This window comes from Sitodiplosis mosellana, unplaced genomic scaffold (genome assembly GCF_009176505.1).
Source record: "Sitodiplosis mosellana isolate CC-2019 unplaced genomic scaffold, AAFC_SMos_1.0 Smas_scaffold_7394, whole genome shotgun sequence".
NCBI classification, from domain to species: Eukaryota; Metazoa; Arthropoda; class Insecta; order Diptera; family Cecidomyiidae; genus Sitodiplosis; species Sitodiplosis mosellana.
Window position 1 is genome coordinate 1 of NW_022602449.1, and position 1955 is coordinate 1955.

Genomic DNA, 1955 nt, shown 5'->3' on the forward strand with positions numbered 1-1955 from the left:
TTGCTCATTCCATCGAGTTTGTCCATCAAGGCTTCATGGTTAGTGCTCTGTTTTTGGATCATTTCGTTGAGTTTATCTACTAGCGCCTCGTGATAATCTTTGTTTTGCTTAATGAGTAGATCCAACTGGTTTAACTTATTTAGCTTTTCATTAATTGCATAAACAAAAAATGATTTGTATGGTAAATTGACATGGGAAATTTCATTTTCCGATTTCACGGGGAGCTGCTTGGAAAAAAAGATGACCAACAAATAAATTTTAAGTTGAATACATAAAAAAAATGCGGAAATTTGAAATATATATTTTACGTCAATTTTCCATGATTGTGGGCTAAGTTGTAACATGATTGAACTTTTGTTTATTTCGCATATTTGCTTATGCACTTTGATATTTTCTTCAGTTGGATGATTGCCGATGCTGTACCAGCCGAGAAACTCCGAATCTGTGGACGGCTGTTTGTCTATATCTATACATCGACAAAAGATAGGGAAAAATACAACGATAAATGCACAAATTCGGACAGAAAATTGGATTTAGTTTTAATGCCAGTATTCAAATTACATTCTTGTTGTTTGTTGCGACATTTTTCCTTATCGATGATGATGTCATGATCGGAAAAATTGAATTCAAGTTCAAATGAGTTCATAACCTCAACATTAGGACCGCTTCGATTACCGATTAATCCACCAATCACTGCCAATGAAAAAAATGAAATTTATTGTTGACACAGTCTTAGCGGATAAGTACCAAACGATGAAATTCTATTTGTTTTTTCTTTCGAAACAGAGGTGATGTTAATTTTTTTACTTCACAAAATACATGTTGATAATTACCATGTTGTGGGCTACCATTTTGAGTAGCAATACGTGTCCAGTGTTCGAATATATTCATAATGAAAGGCGGATGCAGTGATACTGTACCAGAAGGATTGGTTGTCGGACTGGCCGAATTATTTCTTGATGCCTCGGCACATTTATCGTCACTATCCAAAACCATATTTTTGTTTTTTGTATTCTTTTTTTTAAATCACGTTTGTTACTGGAAAAAACTCACAAACTCTCTGCACAAAAGATTGAAATGCATTATTATTTTAATGATTCAAGCACTCTTTTCACATCGATGGTGTTCTTTCACATGTTTTTATATGAAAATAATATTCATTACGTAATTTCCAAACAACAATAGAATAGAAAATGAATCGTTTTACCTTTAAGAAAAAATGTTCGACACACTGGCACTCGAATGACAGAAATCAATGGAAAAAAAATCGTAGCCATCTTGAATTTTTCAGCAGCTGACAGACAGTATCAAATGAATACGGTCAATGCTGTAATGGGTGCGACCGATGACTAATCAACGTAATTTGAATTTCCAAATTGGCTTTTTGTACATTTTGAACTATTTTTTCATTATTTTTGTTAATTTTTGTACTCTAAAAATAGCTATTCTTCTTGATGAAAAAAAAATAAATCAGAAAACCGCTTACCTTTAATTCAATTTACTCAAGAAAATAACCATTCAATAAAAAAAACTTCTCTTCAAATTTTAGTCGCGTACCGAACACAGAACTATTAATATCAATTTTAAGATAACATTTCGGAATGATTCAGAAGTTCCATTAGAAAATGCGTATTCAGAACATTCTGAATGGATTTTTTAATTGATATCAATAATTGATAATGAGTTGTTTTGTTTTGTTTTGACTACATACACTGTGTACAATCATTTGAAGTCGGTATCGTTATACCAGCTCGAATTTTCAAGAAATGATCCAGCTATTGTGTTTGCTATTAGCAAATTGCTAATACCAGCTCAGATATTTTTTTTTTTACAGAAATAGACAATTTCCGTGATTTCAACCACTTTATCATTTTCATAATTAGATGAGATAATAATAAATCTTACTTGTCTTGAACAGTCAATGACAGATAGCTGAGGATATATGCTGAGCATAG

General features: G+C 31.9%; 1 protein-coding gene across 3 annotated transcripts; it reads right to left on the minus strand.

Annotated features, from left to right (window-relative positions):
- Window positions 1–4: 4 nt before the first annotated feature.
- On the minus strand, window positions 5–1254 carry LOC129580237 (COP9 signalosome complex subunit 6-like; the record flags this gene model as incomplete). Of its 3 annotated transcripts, XM_055470470.1 has the most annotated exon segments (5): window positions 5–224; window positions 309–466; window positions 562–693; window positions 834–1060; window positions 1208–1254. In XM_055470470.1, coding segments are annotated over 4 exon segments (673 nt in total), but the record flags the coding sequence as incomplete, so codon positions are not given.
- Between the last annotated feature and the right edge of the window lie 701 nt (window positions 1255–1955).